The 1,176-nt window shown below is 52.6% G+C and overlaps 1 protein-coding gene across 1 annotated transcript; it reads left to right on the plus strand.

Moving 5' to 3' along the window:
• Positions 1 to 30: 30 nt before the first annotated feature.
• Positions 31 to 1,028, plus strand: Pmar_PMAR020797 (conserved hypothetical protein; the record flags this gene model as incomplete). Its single annotated transcript, XM_002784853.1, has 6 exons — positions 31 to 141; positions 303 to 398; positions 449 to 527; positions 576 to 660; positions 707 to 819; positions 907 to 1,028. 6 exons carry the CDS (start codon positions 31 to 33, stop codon positions 1,026 to 1,028), a joined length of 606 nt encoding a protein of 201 aa, XP_002784899.1.
• Positions 1,029 to 1,176: the final 148 nt, after the last annotated feature.

The raw sequence follows: 1,176 nt of genomic DNA on the forward strand, positions 1-1,176 counted from the left end.
CGGTGGTTATCCTCAGATGTGGATAAGCCTATGGTCATCGACGGTGACGGTATCACAGCGATCTCCATACCTCCAGTCGATTCAACTGACATATTCTCCACCGCTTCTCAGCTCTTGCAGGAGCGTCATCGAAAGCAGTTGGTGAGTATTGGATTATCTATGTATCATCCCGCATCACTGTGGCATGTCCACATTCATTGATAGCTCTCACAGCTTGGTCGGTGGGAGTTGTTTGTCATACTTAGCATTGTGCATCATTGTCCATTGTTGATGCCTTGCTTGTAGTATGTGTTGTGCCTTAGTCCCCAGTGGTCCTCACGCCTCACTTGGCCGAGCTTAGCCGTCTCACTGGCCTCTCGATGGCAGAGCTCACGAACGGATCTCGGAGTTTGCTGGAGGTGGGTGTGCCGCGATCGTGCTTGTGTTGGTGATGCGAGTATGTTCCCAGGTTGGACGGGAGTTGGCCCGTAGTACGAATGCTGTCGTCGTTGTCAAGGGAGCGACGTCCATGGTATGCGAGCCTTCAGGTAGGGCGACACTCCTTACATTAGGGTTGCCAGTGGGATGGTGATCAGGTCGGGTGCGGATGAACCTGTCTGGGAATAGTGGCATGGGTACGGCCGGAAGTGGGGATGTTCTCAGTGGCCTCATCCCTGCTATGTAAGAGCATCACTATGTGAAGGATGTCGACTGTAGTAATGCTCAGGTATGCCGCGTATGGTCATGATGTGGATAGTCTTGGTGACGCTGTGGCAGCGGCCGTATTCGTGCATGGAGTTGCTGGAGACATCGCGGCTATCAACCTTGGAGGGGAGGATGGTGAGTAGTAGACCCTACAGTGGCGCGTTCGCATGCCACATCTGGTGTGTAGCGAGTATCTCTTGTGACGGTATGGAAGTTTGTTAGGAGTAACAGCATCCGATATCATGAATGCTGTCCCTGAGGCTGTGTCGTACGTCCGAGGCGAGAGCGCATTTGCCAAGTACGGGTCGGAGTTGGAGCCAAGATACTCTGTGAGGAGTCTTTAGAATGCATAGCGACTGTTCAGTGAGAGTTTTACCAGATTTTCTAAGTGAGGATAGCAACAGTGTTGTCAATAATGGGTTTAGTCTTGCCGGGTGCTTCGATGTCATCACCGCCAGCGGGCCCACCCCAGATGCCATTCCGTGACATACG

This window comes from Perkinsus marinus (assembly GCF_000006405.1).
Source record: "Perkinsus marinus ATCC 50983 genomic scaffold scf_1104296934472, whole genome shotgun sequence".
Taxonomy (NCBI): Eukaryota; Perkinsozoa; order Perkinsida; family Perkinsidae; genus Perkinsus; species Perkinsus marinus.